Below are 23,032 nucleotides of genomic sequence, written 5' to 3'. Positions count from 1 at the left end.
TGACATTATAATGAACTACGAGTAATGATAATAAAAAATTATGATATCACTTATAATATTTTTTAATAGTATTTATAGTACTTTTAATATCTCAATAAAAATATTTTAAATATTATTAAAAACACTATACAAGTTTAAAACTGATGAAAATAAAAAAAAGAGTATTTTAGGTATTTTTAAAATTAAAAATATTGTTTAAAAAACAAAAGGCAAGATATTGGCCGAATTATATAATATTTAATTTTTTAATTACGATTAATTTCATATTTGTGGAGAACTAGAACAAGACACATGGGTGATGCATTGACCGCTTTCTTTAACACTTTCCTTCCGGACAGCGTTCTCTATAAATTAACGATTCATTGCTAAGACCATCTTTCGCGTCCCCACAGACACAGAATATTGACGACTAACATTATGACACGTCATCAAAAAAATATAAACCCTATCTTAACCAGACAGCCACTCCCTCCCAATTCGAACGGCAAATTCTTAATTCCAGAAATTTCTCTCTCCGACGATTAAACCGACGACAGAGGTCGAAAGGTTTCTTCTTCCCTTGCCACCCTTCTCCCCTCTAATTTTTTTCCCCCCTTCCGCCATCTCTCGCCTTCGAGGGAAAGATCTGTACGATTGAAAGAGAGGGACTTGGATCCGGCAGGCTACGAAGAAACCTAGGGTTAGGGCTTTCGTTCCTCGTGGCGTTCGTGGCTTGAGAGGAGAAGATGAGCGTGAACGCGGTGCTGGCGCCCAACTCCCATGGGAACCTGGACGAGCAGATCGCGCAGCTCATGCAGTGCAAGCCGCTCTCCGAACAAGAGGTTTGCACCTCCCTGGCCTTTTTCGATTCTTGGTGCCCTTTTATGTTCGAATCCGTGTGGATCTCAGCGGATCGTGGTTGGTATGTTTGTCTTAGATCAGGAAGGATATTTGGGGCAGATCAGGAACGATTCCTGATCTGATTCGGAGTCGAGATTTCCGAAGAGCTGAAGCTTCTTTTTCTTCGGACATTTAGTTATCTAATCTGGATCAGTTTAAAGATTTTTTATAATTAGGTTGGTATAATTTTCTCTATTTACGGGCTTGACTTCATCCACAAGGTCCAGTATAGTCCAGAATCAAATCCTGTCGTACCGTGCCCTTTGGCCTTATCCATAGATAGTCTCGAGTCTGTCATCATTCTTCAATATTAGGTCGGCTCTATATCATTTATTAAGACGCAATTTGATTGGATAACTGACCTATTATTTTCGTTCATCCGGAATGCTTAAGCCTAAGTTAATAGTAGTACACCCATCAGACCAGCTAGTCTTTGTCCACTTCTGATGTGGGATTAAATCGGGGTGTTATAATTCTCTTCGATAATTTTTTTTGGCCCATGTTCTTCGTGTATCATAATTTGCATCGACTGACTTTAGTTTGTCTAGATTATTCTCTGCACAGATAGTTTCTTGTAGCATTTATGTTCTAATGCAATTATATCAGTTATCTTGTCATTATATCTACCAACACAAGATTGTGGTTCAATAATTTTCTTGCATTTAAATTTTGTTAGGCTAAGCACAGTCTCTTGAACTTACTTTTTAGTCCATGCTAGTTCCAAACAACACCGACTCCTTTAGTAGGTAATTCTGCTCCAATTGCACCATAATCCATCTCCACTGAATGGGTGTCAATTGAATATCCTTTGTGACAATCTCTTGTATTCTAGAGTCAACTCAAACAACACCTACTTCTCTTTGTAATCCATCTCTCAATTGCACCTCTCTACCCTTCTTTGTGGTAACTCTTTCAGAAGTTGAGTAATGTCAATTTGGCATGCAAAAAGCCTTGAGATTGCAGGATGGACAACTTTGCCTTATACACCAAACTTTTGCTGCCTCATTTTTAAGTCTTAAAATGCTGAAATTTATTATGTTTCTTGGTTTTCGGTAGCTGTAAAATTATTGATCTGTCTGTAAAATTTTACATGTCTGCCTTTCTTGTCCTTTCCATTGCTGTATTATAATGTTGGACATATTAGATCTGTTTAATCATCGTATATTATGTATCTGTCTTTGACTTCTTGAAATTTTTTATATCTAGTTATTGGTTCGGTTGCCATTTAATTGTTAAATTATTGCTCGGCTTTTAATGTTGATATTGTGATATAGGTTAGGGTTTTGTGTGAAAAAGCCAAGGAGGTATTGATGGAAGAAAGCAATGTCCAGGTAAGGCATTATCTTATTGGTACATTATGCTAATTCCAAACTTCCTTATTCGTATATATATTTTTTGTAACAAAGGAACCATAATACTTTGCTTTTAGTATTTTTCAACTTCTATGATTTCTTTTCACTTTAAAATAGGGTTCAAGAATGTTTAGTTGTTATGGTAGCTTAAATTTTTTTTCTTTTCTTTCAATTCTTTCTCTCTCTCAAAGTATCTTGTGATTTATGATTGGGTGCATATTCCCTGACAAATTTGATGAACTATTTTGGCAATTGTCTTTTATGCTACTTGACTTCATTTCAGCCTGTGAAGAGCCCTGTGACAATATGTGGTGACATTCATGGGCAATTTCATGATCTAGCGGAACTGTTTCGAATTGGAGGGAAGGTACTTCTTGTTTGCTACTCTGCATTAATGTCACTGGTCTTTTTTTAACATGGATCAAATTGATTTAGATTTCTGACAGTTGATTATATGTAAGCTGCCCTCCTAAGTCTAGCTATGTAGTTGATGATTTTTTTTTTGTTGCTAGTGTCCAGATACAAATTACTTATTTATGGGTGATTATGTGGACCGTGGATACTATTCTGTTGAAACTGTTACGGTAAGATAGCACCTCTCTTCTATTATGCTGTCAACAAGAATTGTAATTTTTTATTGCTATGTTGTTATGCAAGTTCATATATATTCCCTACATTTCATTGTCATTTAGAGAAAATCTGCCACTTTCTTTAAGAACGCAAGACTTGCAGTGTTTTTGGTTTCAAACTTGTAGTAGACATTGTTATTTTATCCAGATATTTCAACTAATATGATTCTACACTAGAAAAATTGCTTCATCTAAAACAATGTTTGGTTTGTAAATTATTCAATAGGTTGCAAGTCCCAAGAGACATCATGCATATGCTTTCAGTGAGTATTGGTTGCTTTGTGTTGGTTCTTTGGGATTATGTGTTTCATATGTTTTGCTTCCTATAAGCCCTCCTAATGGATTCCTTTTTAGTTTTTAACTTATTACACAGTTGCATCTCTATGCATAATATGTGAACCTTCATATGTTGAGGATTAAGCTGCTTATGTGGATGCTGATGCTAATCCTAACCATTACATTTTGGAAAGATACATTCTATAAATTCAAATCAAGAATACAAGTTGTCAGTGTGTATTAGCTGCAATTTTATTATAGATATTCCCAAGTATTTCCTTCTCACATAAATGCCAATGGCTGTTAGCGCATGTGCAATTTGCACATGATATAGCATCCTTACCATGTCAACATTGGTACGTTGGTGGATAAGAAAGCAGAGACCAAGTAAAGATAAAAAAGCAGAAAGAGGAACAATAAAGTAAGAAAAAACCTTGTTACTCCAACTAGTCTCAAGCCTAAACTCCTTTGGCAGAAAGGTTCAAAGTGCTGAGGCAAGTGCCTTGGCGTAGACCTTTCGACATAGATACCCGTCTCCTTGATTGAAACCTTGAGCCCAATGTGAATAAGTTTCTTGGGCCTGTAAAGTTCTTTACATTTGATTAGCCATTTCACGTATCATCCCTGAGTTGGTAGTGATGTGAGTCAATTAGGAATTAGTAATACAATAAAAAGATATAGGAGAACACAAGAAAGGTTGACTAGTGATGTTTTCAACAGAGCTCAATGGAGGAAAGAATTCTAGCATCCCAACTCAAATTGTTGGAACCTTGCTGTTGTCATGTGCGTGAACAGGTATGCTGTCATTATGTATATTGTATGCAGAGACAATTTTGAAAATGCAAATGAAAGATTATAACAATTTCACAAAGTACATAGTTAATTGGCATTAGACACTGAGGTCTGTTTTTAATAAAGTTTGCAGAGGGAAGGTGGTGTATTGGCCCTACTTAGATTCTGCATTGGCAGAAATCTCATGCAGTAGACTGTCTTTTTATCTTTTTTTTAATAAATTCTTGGTAATTTATGGAAAAACTATAAGTTCTTTTCATTATTATAATGATCATCTGATAACGAGCTAATATATTTTTAACTAATTTGTTTGATATATATTTCAAATATATCAAATTTTGACAATGTTTTTATTGATCCTACTTAGATTATGCATTGACAATGTTTTTATGCATATCTTGAGGGGTATAGATTGGCATTATATATTTGTGGTTAATGAGGCATGCTATTGTTGGCAAGCTTAAAAATTGGGTTTGTATAGATTGTTTGCAATATCAGAAACTGCAGCAAGTATTTGCTTGTCTTCATGCATGCATGCCATGTTATGCTAAAATATATGTTTATTACCAACTACTGCAAAAACACTTCAATGAGAGAGCCAATATGTTATTGCTGTTTTCCATTTATTGGAACGGTATTGTCATTGGTTGTCATAAATCACTAAATGTGAACATGGTTCTTTTGGAACTAAATGGTTGGAAAATTGTTATTGTTGTTGACTTAATAGTTAATGTATGTGCTTCTCGTTTCTTGATGTAGAGTTTTTTTTTGACATGGAGGTAGATATCCTTACTGTTGGTTTTTTTTGGGTACTTGTACATGTCTGACAGACTCATGTTCACGTTTAGATGGTACCATTGTTTAACCATACTAATCCCTAGTTATGCACTTCTATATTCCAATGTGTTAGTGTACTGTGATGATAATCTTCAATTTGTGTGCAATTTCATAACCAATGTTGCTACATCTTGCATCACTTTCTTTGCATCTGTGCCTGCATATCTCAGCTTGAACAATCTGAACATTTTTCGCTTTATTTTCGAACTTGGATGTTATGACTGTTATGAATGTTATTATCACATGGTAGCATCATGTCTGAACGAGTTGGTTTTATGTTTGAGACACTTTATTAACCTCAGGCCGTGCTTATGTGCATGTGGTTTTCCGTGTTTTGCTGGAATTATTGTGGTTGATCTAGCTGAAACACAATCAAAACTCTTGTTATAGGTTATATGCATGTTGTGCCATATTTATCACATATTGTGTTTTCTGACATGACTGAAAATATTATATTTGAATGAATGAATTTTTTTTTGTTTGGATTACTATAGTGCATCTTTAGTTCTGTTAGGATATTCTGCTTGTTGAACATTTTGTAACTTTACATCTTTATTTGAATATTTGAGATAACACATTGGTGGATTCACATGAACAGCTTTTGGTGGCCCTCAAGGTGCGTTATCCTCAGCGAATTACCATTCTTAGAGGAAACCATGAGAGCCGTCAGGTACCACAGTTCATCTCTTTCCTTATCATTGCTGACAGTGTTTATGTCTAATTTTTTTGTTGCAGAATGTATGATGGATAGAAATTGACTATAATATTGGTCAATTAGACTTGTAGATTTTTGTTCAATCATTCTTAAACATATTGCAGATAGATTTTAACTGAAGATTGTTGTATCATATTGCAGATTACCCAAGTTTATGGATTTTATGATGAATGTTTAAGAAAGTAAGCTCTTGCTGCCTTTGGATTCAATTTTTCATATCTGTTATATCCCATTTGTTCTCATTCACATCAAGATTTGGCTTTGCATAATTTTTTCTCTTCTGCCAGTCCATGGAATTTCTTACTTGAAATACGTGCATACTGGTGAATCTGTGTGTTTAATATTTAGTCACATGTGCTTGTTCTATACTTGTGATAAGCAGTCTTGGGTATGATTTCCATGGCATGTTGGGTGCCAAACCCTATATGCCTAGCAAAGGCTAATAGTTTGTGTGGCCGTATATGGACACCTCTAGCATGGGTTGGTGTGTGATGGTTGCTGGTAATTTTCTGGCATACTGCATCTCAGCACATACTGAACCATGGTGATAGGCATGACAAATTTGGTTGTCCTTGTACAGCTCCACGAACTATCTACTACATATTTCTACAGTTTGTCTCATACAACAGTTGTTCTTTGAAGATCTATATACATGCAGATGAAACTATAGTTGTACAAAATGACTTGTAATTTTATTATTGTAAGCCCATCATGCAAAGCTACGTTAAATTTGACATTATCACTTCAAGCATATATTAGCTCATTCTTGTTAAATCAAGACATTTCTGGGGAATTCTTCAGGGCATGTGTGCCTAAATCAGTGTTTGTCAAGAAATATAAAGGTCATATCATGGTATTGCAGAAATATAACATCCAAAAGACAATTTCATTGGTATTCTCTACCTATGTTTTCTTGGGCATCATGCAAAGCTACATTAAATTTGACATTATCACTTCACGCATATATTAGCTCATTCTTGTTAAATCAAGACATTTCTGGGGAATTCTTCAGGGCATGTGTGCCTAAATCAGTGTTTGTTAAGAAATATAAAGGCCATATCAAGGTATTGCAGAAATATAACATCCAAAAGACAATTTCATTGGTATTCTCTACCTATGTTTGTTTTCTTGGGCTTCTGCCTAGAAATTACTAGATAATCAATTTCAAGTCTCATAATAGCATGGAGCATTTCAAAATTCTCCATGTGAATTCAATGATCTGACATTACAGAAGACTAATTTCAATCTAGTGGTTTTACCCTCAGAAAGTAGGAAGCAATATATATATATATATATATACCCTTGCTAAATTTTGAAACAGATAGATGTCCCTTAAGTTAGCTATTGTCTCCATTCTACTAGAAATTTGTGTAAGTCCAGTATACAAGGCTCCTATCGATGCCTATGTAGGAGTAATGTGTATGGTCTAATCGTTTTGAGGAAAGCGGTTGTTTTCATGACTTGAATCTTGGCCGTCCAAATTGCAAAGGAGCAATCTTTCTATCACAATATGGCCCACCCTCTTGACTATTAGATTGTTGTTAGTATTTAGAGTAATATAGATGCCCCCTTTCGCATGTGCCTTCTGTTGCAATTATATAGAGTATAGACCATATGTAACTAGGGACAATTCCGTAGATTATGTTGAGTTGGGTCTTTGGTATAGTTAGGGGTTAGGGTGAACTTACATAATTCATATGTTGAGTGAACTCATGATAAAAAACAAATAAAGGAGAAAAGATTATGTTATTGTATATTTGTGGAAATATGCAACTTTTATGGATTGGTGTAACGTCTTCATGGTTGAAATAATTTGCATATTTTGTACAAAGTTGGTTTTTTACAACATTGTAGATTGGTGTTATTGTGTGGTTGCACTATATGTGGTACTATAACATACAAAGTTCGTAATTTCAATCTGTACCGATGTACCAAGCCTTGCTCGGTATGGTACATATCGAGGTGTACCACTCCCTAAGATAGCTAAAAACACTAATACATATTGTATTAGTGTTTCCAGCTATTTTAGCTAAAATAGCTAAAAGGTCGGTACCAGTCGAGTTCGCCTGGTACAGGTCAGTAATGGTCAATTTTTTTATCGTTATTACTCGATATGGCGCCAAAAATTTGGTACTGCCTGGTAGCGGGGTGGTCTGCATGCTAAGAGGCTCTCGGACCGGTATATACCGCCCATACCGGGTGATACACATTGAAATTAAAAACCATGATAACACCTGGAATTTGTCTTTGGAAAACAAATTTATATGCATTTAAGTGGACCAATGATAGTTAAGCTTACTGCATATTGCAAACATGTTATTATATCCTCATTTAATAAGTGCAGGACATACCAAGGTGGTAGTATCATTGCCTTTGCTGTGAGGTAATTATAGTTAAGAAATATATTTGTAATGGTCAGAAGTGTCAGGTGTCCCAGTTCTGAGGTGTTGTGCTGTCCTATGATTGGATGTGTTCCCCCTGCAAGGGGCAAATGGTGAAGATTGATGATTGCAGAATCATTGTCCAAGTCATTCCAGTTTATATCGCATTTCATCAACTACAATGGGAATATACATGCCTTCCCTGGATGGGCAGAATTAATTGTGGAAAAAGACAAACATGTGTTACTGAGGCGTGATAATAAGAGAAAAAATATTGGTTTAGGTGATACAAGTGCGGTCAAGGACTTATTCTTCGATTATAGTAAATCCAGTGCACTGGTAGTACACAAGACATCAATTCCGTGGTTGTAATCCTGCTTTCTCTTTATGTTGAGTTTTGTTGTACAAGAAAGCAAAACCAGATACTTGTTGATTTTACAACAAAGAATATACTATGAAATCCATGGGACTTGTCAATTTCCCCTTGTTCGTGTTCCTATATTGATTTGTCCAAGTTAATTTAACTTTTTAACATTTGCTTTCATTATGTTATGGCAGATATGGTAATGCAAATGTATGGAAGACCTTCACAGATTTATTTGATTATTTCCCATTGACAGCACTGGTTGGTACTCTGAAAATTTCTTACTGTTCTTGGTCAATGAATTTTTGTCTTGGATACTAATATCTTTCAGTTATTTTGTTAATATCAGGGTGGCATTTTTGGTTTTAATTTGCATGTGCAACAATTCTGTAAGCTGATTCTGGAAGTGTTCTTGTTGAACACTAGTCGATTATGATTATTTTTGTTATTCTCATGGACTAGTGCAAGTGCAACTATGAGAGATGAAATATATAAAAGAATATCTTCTTAAGGAATGGTTTGTATAGATATAAATGATTTTGTACCAGTAAAGAGTTAATTATGTTGGAAGCTTCAGTTAGTATATCGTAATAATAATGTTTCTTTATGATCAGAATTTATATTATTTTTTGTGACATGGGTACCTAATTGTTGGGTGAAAGACATGCATTTTATTCTGTGGCTCATATTTTCTTCTTTTGCGATTGTTTTTATAGTGCAAATTACTAAAATAGAAAGTCTTCTTTATATGACAACTAATTTCTTTATGTTCTTTTGCTAGTGTCATCGTTTCTCCCTTGTTGAAGATCAATTTGCATGCAGCTTGATTTTTTTTTTTTTTGTAAATGTGTTCCTCATGATTTTTCAACTTGGGTACCTGAGTGTTTATGCCTATAAATAGCCATTGCTGATGGCTGTTTCTTGATTCTCCAGACCTTGCTCTCTTGAACTTGGCTATCTGACTTGGAAAAGTTTTCATTATGTCTGTGCAGGTTGAATCTGAAATATTTTGCCTGCATGGTGGATTATCTCCATCTATTGAAACCCTTGATAGTATACGTAGCTTTGATCGTGTTCAAGAAGTTCCGCATGAAGGCCCTATGTGTGATCTTTTATGGTCTGACCCTGATGATCGATGTGGTTGGGGTATTTCTCCTCGTGGTGCTGGATATACTTTTGGCCAGGTATAATGACACACTTTCCTCTTCCTTATTGGTTTGATGGTCATCTTTTTACTAAACTTCTGGTGATTTCAGGATATATCAGAGCAGTTTAACCACACCAATAACCTTAAGCTGATAGCAAGAGCTCATCAATTAGTCATGGAAGGATACAACTGGGGACATGTAACTACCCTTTGTCGTTTGTCTTTTTAAGTGTGATTCTTCTGCATTGTCTTCTGGTAATCCAGAATTTGAATTACTTTAATTGCCTAAAACAGGACCAAAAGGTAGTGACTATATTTAGTGCACCAAATTATTGCTATCGGTGTGGTAACATGGCCTCCATCTGTGAAGTCGATGACTGTAAGGACCATACATTTATCCAGGTGGATCTCTCTCTCTCTCTCTCTCTCTCTCTCTCACACACACACACACACACATTTAAATGTGTGCAATATGCTCGAATGCATGTATTTAGCCTTCATTTATTTTTTATACCAACAGGTTCACATTTTTTCAATATTCACATTGTTGATTACATCCAATATTGACATAAAATGAAGATCATTATGAGAATCGGAACACTTCTATGAAGGGATTTGAACACTTATTTGTGAAGGAATTAAAGAATCTGATTGAAAATGTTATCACAAATCTGTTGTAGTCTACAACCAGACAAACACTTGTGTTTTGCTACATGACAAGAGTGGATTGACATGCCGAATAATAGTACAGTATACTTCAAAGCACTTGAATTCATAAGCCAATTTGTTGTTTTTTATATTGATAATTCTTTCTAGAATGTCTGATTGGTTATTGGTTATCAGACATAATGGTAAAATCATATTTCACATGTATATATTGCAAGACTGGATCGGCTACTACTTTCAAACAAATGACTCATGAATTTGTTTAGAGTGGTTGTAGCTGGTTTTTAACTTACAGTTGGTCAATTTCAATGGGATATAGTTTTGTCACTTTGTTAATATTCATATCTGCACAATCATTTGCCTGTGACAATGTTCTCGATGCTTTGGTAATTTGGATGGTTCTTTTATTCTTCCGAATATATTTTTTGGATGTTTGTTGTGATGCTAACCTCCAGTAGTTCGCTAAATTAGTTTTAAGCTGTGACAAATCTTCCTTACAGGGTCTAGGTTTTTTGCCATGTTAAACTGTTAATACATCTAACTTGTGAAGTTTCTTTGTATCCTTGTTTGTGTCAACATGGTCAGACCAAGGCAAATTAAGAATCTAGTAACATAGAACCAATCACCAAACCAAATGGGTTTAAGCTGCCTTTACACCTGGCTTGACCTTGAATAATGTGTTTTCATTTGAAGTCCAATGGCTATACGTATGCCCAGGTCTGAGAGGGTTCAATGTTGATTGTCCAGACATTGGCACCTGTACTAACAGAAATGTTGCTTATATTACTTTTGTTATGTAAAAATGCTGAACATTAATGTGCATCAAGGTGAAACTTTCCTACACATAATGTGCACAACTGAAAAACTGCTCCCTCTCAAATCGGTTGCATAGCATCAAGGTGTCCTAGTAGCACAAGCTGGGTGTAGATGACATGTACACCCAGCGAGGCTCTTTTTTTTTTTTTTTTGGTGAACTTAAAGATTTAGCCCAGCATGGCTCGAGGTGGATGCTACGTGATCAATTGCTTCTCACTTAAGCTACCATGTAATTTTTCGACTAACTTAGGCTGGTATTATGGGCTGAAGCACATCAGTTATCATTATTTAGCTAGATTGAATAATGATTTTTTTCCTCCCTAGAAGATAAACCTGTTGTTGATCTAGCTTTTTTGTGTTGCAGTTTGAGCCAGCCCCCAGGAGAGGAGAGCCGGATGTGTCTCGCAGAACTCCTGACTACTTCCTGTAAATCAGCTAGTGGAGGAGTTGAATTCTTGATTCCTCACAGCAAGCACTGCTTGCTAAATGGCATTGTGATTGGAGACAGTTCCCTCCCAGGATCCTACGATCAGTTTGACATTTTTATTCCAAGCTGCTTGGCTTTGGTGGTTTGGATGGAATAGATGTATATTGATGTTGAAAGCTGTACCTCTAATGGGGTTCCATTGTTGTTGGAGGTAGCAAGGCTGACAGTGTAGCAGCGTGTATCATTTCCAAGGGAATTCTTTGGTATCCACCCCTTTTCCCATTTTTTGGTTATCTTTTCGTTTTTGCTGGAATCATTTTCATCCTGCAGAGGGAACTTTTAACGTATGGAGTTGCTTCGACAATATCATAGATTTAGCCCACCATTCTAGATCTGTTTCTTCCTTCCGTCTGTGTGTTAGTGACTGCTTCTCTATGTTGGAACCGTGCCTGAACCATTTCTCGCCAAGGGTTTCTTTTCTACAAGAATGCACAGAAGTTGTTTCCCAAATAAGTATTTTTTTGGAGGGTAGTAGTACCGGAGCAATGTACGGAGGCAAATCCTCAAACTATTTAGTAGATTATTTCAGTGTCATTTAACTGAAAAATAGTTGGAATCGTAATTTGGCATGTACAACATTTGGGCTTTATAATACGAAGTGTCATAATAATAATAATAATAATAGGATGTATTGTTACATACATTGTACCTTCGTATTATAATGCTTCCTGCCTTTGTTATAATGTTTCCTAAGCAAAATGGTATTATGCCCCTTGAAAGAGGACCAGTGTTGGTGTTACAATGGTATTATAATGCTTCCTGCCTTTTAATACGTGGGCTAATTATATATTATCTTTTATAGTTAATTATTTTTAGTATTTATATTTTTATACTTAATATTGATTTTATCAATAAAAATATAAAAATAAAAGGTAAAAAAATAATTTTAATGATTGTTATCGATGAAGAGAACGATTACGCGAGATAAGAGTCATTCTACATCGATGTCGATACAATTGTCTAGCAATCATCTATGATAGTCACTCGTGGCTCCTAACAACGACATCGTCCGTCACGATCGACATCATTTATTATCATCAATTGAAATATTAAATTTATTTTTTTATATTTTATTTTCATGTTTCGATTGATAAAAATTGACGATGCAAAGATAAATAGATTTATATATTTTATTTTTATAATAATATAAATATCAACATAACTTATAAAATATAAGAATTGAAATATTAAAGATAGCATATGTAAGTATTGGAACTGAAATATTAATGATAGTTAATATATAATTAGTCTCATTTATGAGGTAAGTGATTAATGTCGGAGTCAGAATAGCTATTCTCTTTGTTTTTTATAGAAGCTGTCGCTTTATAAGACTATTAGTTTTATCGAGCTTCTTCGGACTCCCCGTCGGTCGCCTTGCGGGCCCCACCATATTCCGACGGCCGAATAATGCAGCCCGTGGTTTCCCTTTAATTGCTCGGCTGCGATGGACTCGGTCAAAATACGGCAACTCGTAGTTTCCTGTAATTTCTTGGTCAATCTCAAAAGCTTTCGTTGTCGTCGCATGCTACGCCAGCGTTCGCAGGAATCCCTCGCATGTGCAGAATGGGACGCGTCCTCGTTGTCTTTATCATGGGGTGCTGAGATGTACGACGGCTGCAAACAGGTTGGCAGCGTCCCCTGTAACGCTGCAAGTGCACAACTTGCCAGTTTCTTCTTCCTCGGACGGTTTGTTCAACTGGAGGCTTCACGACCCTCACCTAAGATGTCAATCCTGTGATATATATACGTATATTCATTCATGTAAAGCCTATTTTAATGTTTATATTCCTGTTAAGACTTGATAGATGAATTCCAGTAGAGTTGCTCATCCGAAATGGTAAGACATTTAGTTTAGAAAGTGTAATGCTTTGTAAATTGAGTTGGATTTTAGATGATGCTTTGTACATCGAACATCAAAATCATATACAGGAGACTACTTTCTACAGCGAGTTGAATCTAATCTGTACTTGTCTTTGCAAATTCTACATGAAGCACATACAAAAGGCTACTCGTAGAACCTCAAAGTCACTGAGACCAGTCTGAATTGAGCTGATATAATAATGCCAATATATTCTCCAAAGTAGTCATTGAAACATAATGATTATATACATACATTAGCTGGGCCATGCCAGCTAATCAAGATTGTTTATACAAACCATTTGTGGCACCATACTAACACCCGATATCGAGTAAGTGATCATAACGCAAGTATTCTCATATTAGACACAAATTTATACAGCCAAATGACAAAAAAAAAAAAAATCATCTACAGACTCTTGGAGGCAAAATGTGAAGTTGTGAATTCCATGAAACGGAGAGAAGACTTGTGTTCATGCGAGGTAAACCTGCTACAAATTGAGATGAGAGAAGAGGGAGGGAACCAAATCGACCACCGACCACGCAAGGCCTGCATACTGGAGAAATCTAATTCCGGTGTCCACATCGTATGCCTTCTGAGGGAAGAGAGTCACCAATTTCTGAAGATAACCTGATTGCTTACCGTCAGAATTGTCCTTGCTATCAGACCCCTTCAGTGTTGGCACATAGCATGATGATACTATTGGAATACCCAAAGTGTTGCAAACAATAGGGAGCAACCATTTAGCAATAGCCTTGCTGCAGAACTTCACAATAAGTATGGTAGGAATGCCGACTAATACTCGTCCTAGGAATACTGCAACCGGTAATTGGGGGCTGAAGATCCGTGGAACATTATCATGGTGATAATGAAGATATGTTTGTTGAATTCCAGTAACCTGTATGACAAAAGGTTTTAGATATAGCATTTGTACTTGGACGTTACTGAATACATAATCAAAGAACAATAAAAGAGAAACCATTTTGTTGTCAGGCTAATAGAAAGATAATACATGATTTTTCTCTCCAAAGATATGATCATTTCGGTAGCTTATTAGGATAGCAAAGTTTGTGTTTTCCTTCATCTGACCGAGCCTTCTCAGGAGCCAAATTTGTGCAACATCATTATCCCATTATCTTTCAAAGATTCACTTACAGGATCTTCAAACAAGTAATGATCTTTCTGATTTTTCCCACTAGGAGGATAAGCTTGCAGAGATTTCTACATCCTCAGGTCATCAAGTCAATTTTTATCATTGCTAACACAATGAGTCAACTCTGGAAGCAGTGCACAGTGGAATAAATCCTGAATCGAATGCGACATTCCAATTGACCACACATGCATATTTGTATCTAACTATGCCAGTTATATACAAATATATATTTCAGCAACAACATTTCCATTGCTATGCCACTGAATTTAGCCATTATACATATCAAATAAATGATACATGATAAAAAGCAGTAAATATTATAAAGAAGCAAGGCTAAAAAAAGAGAGATGTTTATGCTTACTATTCCAAATGCAACACCATTAAAGGCTGTGTGGTACTCAAAGCTTGGGGTTGGAAGTTCCGGATTAGGGTATGCAAAGGACAATAGAAGAGACAGGCTTGCCCAGAAATATGTAACTGAAAAACAAATGAAAAGAAGATACAACATCAAATCAACATGGACAATTAACTCTAGAACGTTGGAAAATAAATGCTCGTTAGAGTTTTGATGCTCACCATTCTGCCCGGAGATGATGAACTCATCAACATATCCATGAACCATCAACCAAAAGGCAAAGATAACAAGCCCAAAGCTTATTCCAGCCACAACATCGATCAAGCTATGCATGCCCAAATATACCCTCCCTGAATGGATAAACAAAGAAGAACAGAAGTCATACACCTAGAAGAATGCAAAGAATCCAACTTGGAAACCAAAGATAAGATATCTTTTTTCTTTCACAGACAAATAATATGGTTCATATCTTGATCCTTTCATGCTGTTAGTGGTATACCCAAAATAACTTTTTACGAATTGGAAGTCACCTCACCTACTCCAATTAGCATGACAAACAAGAAAACTAGCCCAAACCAAATGGCAATATCAATTCCATCTCTTTGCGGATAATGTGCCAGTACATAGTGCAACATATATCTGCAAGAACAAAAAATAGTCAATCAAAGTTATGAGATACTCCATTACATTTTACTGCAGTGTGAAAAATACCAGGCAAGGGCAAGCTGTTGTTGTCAACTTATGAGATCGTATAATCCTTGAACTTAGTTTTAGAAAAGAAAAGTAAATGACAAAGTGACAAATCATTGCACTCACTGAAAAAGAAGAAATTACCCTAACAGACAAACAGTGTTCAGACAGTGTGAAGACGGCAATCCATATTCCATGGCATTCTCCTTCTCATCCTCTGTGGCGGTCACTCTTCTCACAGGTGGACAACTTGGTCTAGGAGCTGATACCACATCCTAAGTGTTCATACCACAAAAGGTTCAATAAAGCGAAAAACCAGAAGTAGCATGAAAAAGAAATATATAAAGATCACTTGCCAGATTGTTCCATCAGAGCAACAGCTTATAACTAATATCAAATATACCTTTATGGAATTCCCTATGTAGTCACAGAAAGCCATCAACAGGGTCATTTGTCTGGCCAATTTGCTATGCCCGCTCTGGAGGATTACCAACGATCAAGAAAATTCATTATCTATTCTCTCATCCAAGAGGGGGGAAAGGAAAAATAGGAGAACAAGGATAAGACAATAACAAGACCTACCCAGAAAAGAATAGGAAGGAATCCTGTATAAAATGGCACCGATACACCGCATGACAGCACCGAGAACATGTTGTCCAAGAACCCGTGGTGGAATCTCTGTTGGGAATCAACCAAGAAACCCTCAGAATTTGGATCAAAATCCTACCTTGAGCACAATTGTATGTAGAACTTGAAAACGTCAGCTGCCCGTGCCATAAATCAAACAACAAAATTCCCCAGGAAACAAAGATCCCAAAATTTTTCCGATACAAAGACAGAAAATCCAACACATATTTAGGATTCACCTGCACCCGAAGTATCGACGGGGTATCCGCGAGCACGCGGCGGGTGACCCAGGGCTGCGTCAAGGCTCTCACCCTCCTGGTGAGATCGAACAACGACGAGGCCACCACCCAACCCAAGATCGAAGACAGCATCAACGCCGGCCAAAACGATACACCCCCTTCCATTTCTCTCCGATCCCTGCTTCCGACAAGAAATCTCTTCCAATCCCGCAAAAAGGTCCCAACTTTTCCCACGGGAACGCTCCCTCCGAGCTGTGCGCTATCTGGCCTTCGAAGCCTCCGAGACCGTCCTACCCAACTGCAGCGCTATAAATGGGCGGGTTGGAATAGCGCTTCTGGAAATCAGCAGAAGAAAAAAAAAGCTTCTTTTGACGTCCTACCGATGCAAAGAAGTCGTTTTTGGCGGTCTCTTGGTGGATTTTGGACGTCGAAGAGATCTGAATCCAACAGACGAGAAGATTACGCAGTGGAGAAGGGGTCGTGGGGTTGAACGGAGACTTCGAACTTCGTTCTTGGGGGCTTCTGGTGACAGAGTTTGGACGTCGACGGCCTCCTCGGGCGACCGAGATTAATGAATGGATGGGTCTTTCGTGTCACTTTCGTTCAGACAAAACCGGTCACCCACCTAAACGATTGGAGGGAGGCCCTACATTTCCGTGTGGTCCCCACATCTGCATCCACTAGCATAACAGGTAAGCGTTTGCGGAAACGGAATCAGGGAGGACTACTAATGTCGACCGAGACTAATCGGTGGACAGAGATAAACCATCTCACTCACCTTCATGATTGGAGCAGAGTTGGGGCCCATCGCGGGCTCCATGCGGGCGCCAAGTTTCATCTGCAATCACAAGACAGGTGTAACGACGGAGGGCAGCAAGAAGGACAAGTCTTGCTCTTCTTCTTCTTCTCCAAAAGAAATATTGTTCTTCTTGGATAATGACATTTGAGTCTTTTAAATCAAATTCTTTCTGTATGATTAAATTAAAGGAAAAAAAAAAGGAATCCTGTGTGCCAGATGTGTATCGGCCGGTTGTTTCTTGTTCGAAGGTTAATAGGCAATTGAGAGGGAAGCATCCTCAATTTCTTGCCCTACTTTATTTGGATTTACTTGGTCCAACTAAGAGGAGCTATGTGATTAGCAGATAAGTTTAATGTCTCTGGTTTTACTTGGTCCAACTAAGATCATAATCGAATAGGGATCACAATAATCCGTGTAACTCTTAAATTCTGGCAATGATAGTTGGAAATGAAGGTGGAAAGGACAGTGATGACTACTCATATTTCAAATATGAATAGTATATTTTAAATATAAATCGATATTTAATAATATTATATTATAAATGCATAAATGTTAATATGATAATATTAGTATTTCATTATTTATGAAATATTAATATTTTTTTAAATTCTCAAGAGACTGTATGATATTATTTAAAATTACAAGATTATTAATATGATCAAGTGAGAAACCAATACGATTTATATTTTTTTAAGATAAAATTTTATTTATTTATTTATTTTAAAATTTATTTTACATTCATTTATATAATTATATTTTATATTTATTATGTATTTGTACCAGACCAATTTTTTTGTGAAATTACATGCATTCATTCATTGATTTTATCTATTTACTTATTTAAAAATTAAAAATGTTTTTAAAAATAAATGTATCATTGAATTTAAAAAAATAATTTTACCAAACAATACTTACATCAATACATATTAAAATATATTTTTTTATCAATTACCTATCAAATATTTAAAGTATTCCATGCTACATATTCACTTAAGTCTTTTTTCAAATATATATTAAAATATAAATATATTTTCAAACACAGCTTTAAATCACATGAACTGTGTTGACATCTGAAATTATGTAAAGATGTCATACTTCATATCTGTTTCAAGAAAAGAAGACTTGTGAATGGGTTGATAGACTTGAATCAGAAGTTACCTGTCAAATAAACCTGTGAAGCATATGCTTGATGCTTCTGGATTCCACAAAAAAATAATAATAATAAGTTGTGCAAGTTCAGAAGGCTTTGAGAAAACATGATCAAAAAACATGAAACCATTTTCAGGAGTGTAAATTGTGACATGGTTAATAGTAGTTCACTATCAAACAGAACATATTGAGCAGTTTCTAAAGTTTTTAGCAAAATAACCCAATGCATTCTACAAAAATGGAATATCTAGTACTACAGATGTGGTAACCATATGGCAAATGATAAGATGACAATTCTGTAGCCTAGTAGAAATAGGCCAATTATGTAGGAGTTTCATCAGCCTCCCTTTGAGACTAGACAAGTGTTAGGATATCACCTTCCCTCACCAGACCTTCCACAAAGGGGACGTAGTACTCGATTTTGTCACACTTGCAGTCCAAGCTAGTTTTATCTTGCAAGGCATTGATGTCAGAATCAACCAGAGTTTGTGTATCAGTTCCATGGTTTCCAGGACACAGCCCATCAGTTCCTTCGCATGGAACTTCAACTATGAATGAAGATGTTTCACTCATGTTAAGGTTGCAAGGGTCAGATGAGATGGTTGCCACATCTGAGCTACTCTTGGAAGTTTTGAACTTCCTCAAGGAAAGAACAGCTGCATGCATTGATCCTTGCAGGAACCATCATTGTTTGGCTCTGCAGTATCACCACAACTAATAAAATCATCATTTAATAACTCAGGTGCCTTACCTGAATCCATTTGAGGGGGAAGGCAAAGAAGAGAACAAGGTATCAGCAGATAGTGAAGAGTCATCTAAAGCTGCAGATCCCTTCAAAATGCACGATATATCACAACCACTATCCCAGTCAGAATTTCTGGCAATCTCAGATGCTTCAGACACTGATGAGTCACCAACAGTTATTTCCCCATTCACTTCACTCAATGTGCTGGTGGATCTGTTAGCTCCACTAGAAAGAAGTCTGACAGGAGAGGGATTGAAACCACTTTCAACACCAGCAGAAAGCTTCTAAGGCTCCATCATAATAGGGCCGGAATTTGAGCTCGGAAGTGCTCCCAATGCTGAAGCTAATGCACAATATATGGATGAGATATTTGTCCCTTCACTAAAGTTCAAAACTTCAAATCAGAGGCTAAACTAGAACCATCTTTATTATACTCATTTGTCTTCATTGGCTACGGATGACAGCTTCTTATCTTCACTACAGTTTGAATCAGTAGCTAAACTAGCATCATAATTTAAATACTCATCATCTTCGACAGAGGCCATGACACCAGCAGCCAGTAACAACAGGTGCTCTGTGACATCAGCTGGTGATGATGGGTCATGAAGAACAGTATCAGCCTATGATGCAGATCAAAAGTTGAAACTGTCTTTATTTTCTGAATCAGAATCATCTGATATAAATTCTGGGGCTGATATCCTTGAACAAGCACCTTGCCGATGAGATTGGGCTCTTTCAGCATATGTATGACATAGCTCCTCCAATTGCTGAAGTCTCATCTCAATGCTATTGAATGGCTTTAGCAAGCTTTCTTCCAATCTTAAACAGAATGCTTCTATTGTTGTCACCCTTAAAACCAGTTCATCTAGAACCCTTTCGATATGATTAGCAGCTACAAATTTGTTTCGAGCATAAGATTTTGACACCTGATCAAGGTCACTTTGTCCATTATATGTCGATTGTCCACTTTTAAGCCTTGCATGAGCTTCCCGAACAGTTGTACTTGGAGATGCTTCTTTCTCTGTTATATTCTGACTGGATCCCAACTGCATGTTCTCTGCTGACTTGAACAATGGCAAAGGATTGGGCATAAACATGGCCGAGTGAGAAATTTCTCCAAATTTTTTCCCCGTATGGACAGGAGTACCTGCTTCAGTGGTTACAACAGGGTCGGCATGTATGTAAATCTCTGATACATGAACATAGGTCTTAGCTTGAAGTGAGAGAAATCGAAGTGTAACAGACATAGTCAGACTAGCATCCGAAATATCAGCTGTTGCCTCATAATATATCTGCAAATTACAAGCTAAAAACTAAGAATTACCACGACAAACAAAGTGATGCAAGGATGATGTGCAACAACAATTACCTGAAAATCTTTCTTGGAATTTCCAGCAGCTTGCCTTGATAGAACACTTGTTTTCTGATCATGCAAGGGAGAATCAGGTACCTTTCCTTCTACCCAATCATCTTCACTGTTACAATTACTATCAGCGAGAGACATCTTGTCTTTCTTCTCTGAAGTTGCATGATTTCCACTCTCACAATCAGCAGAAGCCACATTAGTAGCAATTACTGGTGCCACTTCCTTTGCAGCAACGCGACAGTGCACGTTGCACAGGTATATCTCATATGCTCGAGCTGTACTACGCACATAGATCTTTCGTATTTTACACTTTTCATTGAAACAAACTGCGAAGCACATAATAGCTAAATTAACTTAGAAGAGGGGAAATGCTGCAATTTAGTAATGAATGAATCAAACTCTACACAAAGTATACTAACTATAATAAGTGCATCTACCTACAATCAATAGTGATGTAGAACCAAGAAAAACCCACAGAAGATGTAGTATTATTCTATCAATCAACAGGGCCTGAGAATAGGTTTAGGGCTCGACCGCTCACGGAGGCCGAGACGAAGTATTTGCCAAAGCTATTCTCCAAAGCAAGAGTTCACCCCTGTGTTATTCTTCATGCAAAGGAGGATGCTTTTCGGCATTAAATGAAGTCTTCAGGACAGCTATTGCTTTGTCGATTCGAAAGGTAAGCAAAAGAAGCATTTATCTAAGAACCAACCTCGATGAGTTCACTAGTACAGAGATCTTCCTTATATCGGTTGTAGAAACCCATTTCTATCTAACGACTCGTTAGGGTTTAAAGGGTCCAAAGGAAGAGGACGCAAAAAGCATAAGCATCTACTAAAGCCACGACGACATCAAAGGCCCAGTCGAGGTATTCTCATTCTCGATGGGTTGCGTCATATAACCCAAGATGAAGATGAGTTCCAACATTAAGATCGGTGAACTCACTGGTGATCTCGCAGGGCAGGAGGCCGGACCGGAGGAGGAGAATAGGCGTCGAGATCGCCCGGATGGCAGGGGCGTCCTTCGCGTGGGTGTCGAAGGAGATTACGTCCCGGAGACACCCACCGGCGACGATCCAGTTCGCCACCGCACCCTTCTTCGCCGCGCGCTTCCGTCGCCATCCAGAACCCGGTCGGCGCTCGTCCTTCTTTCCTTCCCGCTGGCGCCGTTTTAACTCCCGGCCTCGGGCGGCGTACCGCAGCTGGTTCATGTACTCGTTGCAGGTCACCGCGTGCGCTACCTGCTTGGTGATTCGTATCATGTAGCCTCCGATCTCTGACCCATATGAAGGGACCCACACGAGTGATGGGAATGGGGGGAAAGAACTAAAATATAAATTCATGCGAATACCCCCGCTATTTTTTTATTATATTGTTTATATTATTGAATTGTTTTAGTTTATGAAACAATGCATTTCTAATAAACAAAATATTTAATCTGTGTTTTCTTACCTTGAAAAGAGTTTAATTTTATGAATAAATAATTAAAATTTTATTTATTATATATATAAATATATTTATATTTTATTACATCAAATGTCATACATATTGATTTAAATTTAAGAGATATCAATAATACAATGACATATTAATCAACTTAGATATTTCAACAAAGATCACACATGTCAATTCTTGAGTTGAGATCTATCATTTTATGTAATAATATATTAATTAATATAATTATTTTATTTAAAAATATATTTGATACATTTTTAAAACTACAAAATAATATTATATATATATATATATAATTAGAAATTAGAGAGGCTTGTAAGTGAAGGATGTTTGGAGCATATTCCCCAATCAACCAAAACCAAAAGCAAGAAAAGAGGCCACTTTTTCCCCTTTTTTTTTATTGGGATCAAACTAAGATGGACTTTTATTTTTCTAAAGATGTGGCGTGGAAAGTGACAATTGATGGCAAAAGTGCACCCAATTTGGAGATTCCAAGTGGGACACTTTTCTCGGTGGATGGTGGGGTCACCCGTGAATTTTGTTTTAGATTCCTTAATAAAAATATGATATTTTGGTTAAGAATTTGAATTTTAATATGATGTCGGTCTCGGTGATGACTCATATGATATATCCATCCATATCATTCAATATCATAATCGAAGAAAAGGACACCAAAACAAATCACACATTTCTTTAATTCTTTAAACAATTATATATATATATAATAAGATTTCGACAATGATAGATATTTTTTATTTTTATAATTTGAATACACATATACCTATAATAAGGTGACTCATCTTTTTTTATAATTAATAGGGTAAACATCGTTAGTCATTCATTGTATGATACATAGTTTTCGTATTATAAATAATTGTCCTTCAACTGTTTGCCCACTCTCTTATCGTAAATAATTATAAATTGTACTTATGTTGTTTGCCCACATAATTGTAAATTATACCACTCTCTTATCATGAATAAAAAGTCAATCGGACATTGTTAAAGACATTCATGAGTTACTTCTCATTTCAATAATTTACAAAGTATTTTATCCCATTACAACTAGATATCAAATCTCATATTAAATATAATGAAAAGATGATTTTTTTTAACTACTAGCGTTCATACTCATCAACAACATGTTACTAATCGAAAAATCTATTTATGTCATTAATAATGACGTTATGACGTTAATAATAACTCCCCATATATAGATAGACTCGTGAGCTTCTTTCATGTATTAATTGTCTTATCCA

At 36.5% G+C, this 23,032-nt stretch overlaps 3 protein-coding genes across 5 annotated transcripts; 1 reads left to right on the top strand and 2 right to left on the bottom strand.

Moving 5' to 3' along the window:
* The first annotated feature begins 489 nt into the window (after window positions 1-489).
* Window positions 490-11,551, top strand: LOC135631905 (serine/threonine-protein phosphatase PP2A catalytic subunit-like). Of its 2 annotated transcripts, XM_065140018.1 has the most exons (12): window positions 584-821; window positions 2,154-2,210; window positions 2,515-2,598; window positions 2,744-2,815; window positions 3,857-3,931; window positions 5,364-5,435; window positions 5,622-5,662; window positions 8,420-8,486; window positions 9,218-9,409; window positions 9,482-9,571; window positions 9,667-9,774; window positions 11,219-11,551. In XM_065140018.1, the coding sequence occupies exons 1-12, from the start codon at window positions 726-728 to the stop codon at window positions 11,282-11,284; spliced, it is 1,020 nt and encodes a 339-aa protein (XP_064996090.1). In that variant the 5' UTR covers window positions 584-725; the 3' UTR covers window positions 11,285-11,551. The 2 variants fall into 2 exon arrangements, with proteins under 2 accessions (XP_064996091.1, XP_064996090.1); XM_065140019.1 differs by lacking the exon at window positions 3,857-3,931 and having other exon boundaries at window positions 490-821.
* A 1,834-nt stretch (window positions 11,552-13,385) lies between these two features.
* Window positions 13,386-16,818, bottom strand: LOC103975719 (lipid phosphate phosphatase delta). 2 transcript variants are annotated; one of them, XM_009390775.3, is made up of 9 exons: window positions 16,644-16,818; window positions 16,264-16,561; window positions 15,980-16,075; window positions 15,801-15,875; window positions 15,542-15,672; window positions 15,243-15,346; window positions 14,929-15,057; window positions 14,714-14,829; window positions 13,386-14,097 (listed from the first exon to the last, which is right to left on the bottom strand). In XM_009390775.3, exons 2-9 carry the CDS (start codon window positions 16,426-16,428, stop codon window positions 13,690-13,692), a joined length of 1,224 nt encoding a protein of 407 aa, XP_009389050.2. In that variant the 5' UTR covers window positions 16,429-16,561; window positions 16,644-16,818; the 3' UTR covers window positions 13,386-13,689. The 2 variants fall into 2 exon arrangements, with proteins under 2 accessions (XP_009389050.2, XP_009389049.2); XM_009390774.3 differs by having other exon boundaries at window positions 16,264-16,569; window positions 16,644-16,817.
* Window positions 16,819-18,319: 1,501 nt separating this feature from the next.
* LOC135631672 (uncharacterized) lies at window positions 18,320-21,671 on the bottom strand. Its single transcript, XM_065139428.1, has 3 exons — window positions 21,268-21,671; window positions 20,326-20,648; window positions 18,320-20,248 (listed from the first exon to the last, which is right to left on the bottom strand). Exons 1-3 carry the CDS (start codon window positions 21,662-21,664, stop codon window positions 19,589-19,591), a joined length of 1,380 nt encoding a protein of 459 aa, XP_064995500.1. The 5' UTR covers window positions 21,665-21,671; the 3' UTR covers window positions 18,320-19,588.
* Between the last annotated feature and the right edge of the window lie 1,361 nt (window positions 21,672-23,032).

Source organism: Musa acuminata, chromosome BXJ3-2 (assembly GCF_036884655.1).
Source record: "Musa acuminata AAA Group cultivar baxijiao chromosome BXJ3-2, Cavendish_Baxijiao_AAA, whole genome shotgun sequence".
NCBI lineage: Eukaryota > Viridiplantae > Streptophyta > Magnoliopsida > Zingiberales > Musaceae > Musa > Musa acuminata.
The sequence above is the reverse complement of the archived record's forward strand: the minus strand, read 5'-3'. Positions and strand labels throughout refer to the sequence as shown.